The following is a 2,500-nucleotide window of genomic DNA, read 5'->3' on the forward strand; positions in this document are numbered from 1 at the left end:
AGCCCCTATCCCTGGCACCAATCCCCTTCCTCTACACCCCTCATCAGCCCCTATTCCTAGCACCAATCTCCATTCTCTACACTCAGCCACCCTCGACGGATCCTTCTGGCTGGGCGGGGACAGGCGCCTGTACCTGACCTTGAGCGGGATGATGAGGGCAGGGGATGCCATGGCCAAGTGCAGCGGGTTTCCCGGCTTCAGACTAGGGGTGTTCTCCTCCCTCGAGTCCATGGCCGTCCTCAAGGAGTTCTTCGACAGAGATGGTGAGGAGGGATGGGGAGGCGGGTGTGTTTGGGAGAGATGGAAGGATAGTAGAGTGATGGATGGAGGTCAGAGGGAGAGATAGGTAACTAGAAGATAACAGGCGATATCAACAAAGATTGGATAGGTAGGTAGAAGGAAAAATATTTGAGTAAACAGAAATAATCAGTACCATATCGAATCTCTTCACTATGAATGATCCTCTGATGTCCTCCTATCGTCCAGCGGGTTCTTTTTCCTTGCAGGGGCTAAGGTGACGCTTGGTTCTATTCCTCCGCAGGCTCTATGGTGACAGTCGACTTATCACCTAGTGACGTTTGGGGAGATGGCGTGCCCTACGACCAAGAAAACAGCCTCTTCGAAAGGGACATTATCCCAGGTTACAACTTCGCCATACTGAACGGGAATTTAACCCAAGGATTCAGAGGCACGAGAGTCAGGCTGCTGTGTCAGGCAGATCTCGCTAGTCCATGAAGTGAAGACCTCCAGCGGACAGCGGTTCCTCGTGCTAGTCCTGGTGCCAATGCCAGCTACCAGGCTGTTGATAACTAATGAAACTTGAAAATTATGGTTCAGTTACTTGGTCTTGGTAATGCAATTATCTTGCAAAATTGGCAGCACAATGTGGACAAGAGGACAAACGAGAACTTTACATCGCAAGAGACGCTTTCGAGGGAAGGTAACTGAACCATTCTTTTACAAGCAATGTAGTTTAGTCTGCTTATAAAGTTCACTAACTCACTGAACTATGTGCCTTTCAACGCGATCCTTAAACCTTGAACATTTTTAGTCTCTTGAATGATTTGGAATATAACCCTCCTAAGAAACAATCTAAAGAAAGGAGGGAAAATGTGCTGTACTAATATCACGCTTGCATGAGTTTTGCTCACTCTTGGTTATCAAAGCGAATATGCACCTGCCAGTTTGTCGATGATTGATGCCAGGTAAACGTTTTTTTTTTTAGTAATTGAAACCTTCGTGATTGTGATTATTTGATTACCTAGATCGATGTTAATATAACATGCTTTCAGGCGAACGTCGCCAAGTGAAGTGCATCAAAACTTGAAAAAATAAGTCGATAAATCGATGAGTAAGAAATAAAAATTGTAGATCCACCCAAGAAGATATATATGAAACAGTATACCGTGCCATTAGCGTACGAATGATATGGGATAAACACGTGTTATCAGTAAATACAAGAAGAAAAAAGATACTGTTATTTATATCAATTTAATTACAAAGTACCGTTTAGACGATTGTATTATGTGTACTTCAAGACACCTTGTTTCAGTAGCCAGTGACTGACCTGATCTGACCCGACCTAACCAAACCGACTGTAAGGGAGGTAGTCAAAAAAAAAAAAAAAAAAAAAAAAAAAAAAAAAAAAAAAAAAAAAAAAAATATATATATATATATATATATATATATATATATATATATATATATATATATATATATATATATATATATATGTATATATGGTGATTGTGTACAGATCTTACCACCCACTATCCTGCCCACTGACTCCTGTTAGCCACAGTTGACGCCTTCGGATACGGCCCTGCGTACGAGTTGTCCGAATCGGTTGGTCACGGTTAGACTGAGTTCGGACTGGGGCGGGTACGTTGCAGTCATCCGATTCCGTTCATTTTTGGCCTCGTATTGCATAAAGAATTGACTGCATATCATGGATAATACAGATAAATATTTTGTGCATTAAAGAGCTAAAAATGAATCGAATCAGATAGTAAGGAAACACAGCATTTCACTTAAAGTCCATTTTATCTTGTTGGCGGGTAATTCGCGATGAGAATGTTACTAAAAAAAAACTTTAAAATCACATGATCTAGCACGTGGTGTATATTTCATATCAGAATTCCACATCAGTCTTTGTGGAATGCAACAAAAATGTCTGATAAATGAAAAGTCGTAAAACCTGGATGGTCTGCAATAGCAACTGTCAAAATAACTAAATGTAAAAAAAAAATAATAATAATAATGAAGATAATAACAATAATGAGGCATTTTCATCTCTTAATTTTGTTCCATTAAAACACCATGTCAGTATTAACTAATAAACTAAATTACACATGACAAACTGTGCTGATTTACGAGCTGATATTACATTTATTATTCCCTTGTTTTTAATGGAAAATATGTATGACCTTTAATAAATTATATCAAAATACTGTGTCAGGGTTGTGTTCTTGTTGGTGCAGAAGTCGAGACCCGGGCAGCG

General features: G+C 39.9%; 1 protein-coding gene across 1 annotated transcript in view; it reads left to right on the top strand.

Annotated features, from left to right (window-relative positions):
- Window positions 1-1,612, top strand: part of LOC119572867 — a 9,373-nt gene extending 7,761 nt beyond the window's left edge. Inside the window, exons 4-5 of the mRNA XM_037919803.1 lie at window positions 87-263; window positions 542-1,612. Coding sequence (XP_037775731.1) covers window positions 87-263; window positions 542-735 — 371 coding nt within the window. The 3' untranslated portion in view covers window positions 736-1,612. The remainder of the gene's footprint in view (window positions 1-86; window positions 264-541) is intronic.
- Window positions 1,613-2,500: the final 888 nt, after the last annotated feature.

This window comes from Penaeus monodon, chromosome 5 (assembly GCF_015228065.2).
Source record: "Penaeus monodon isolate SGIC_2016 chromosome 5, NSTDA_Pmon_1, whole genome shotgun sequence".
Classification (NCBI taxonomy): Eukaryota; Metazoa; Arthropoda; class Malacostraca; order Decapoda; family Penaeidae; genus Penaeus; species Penaeus monodon.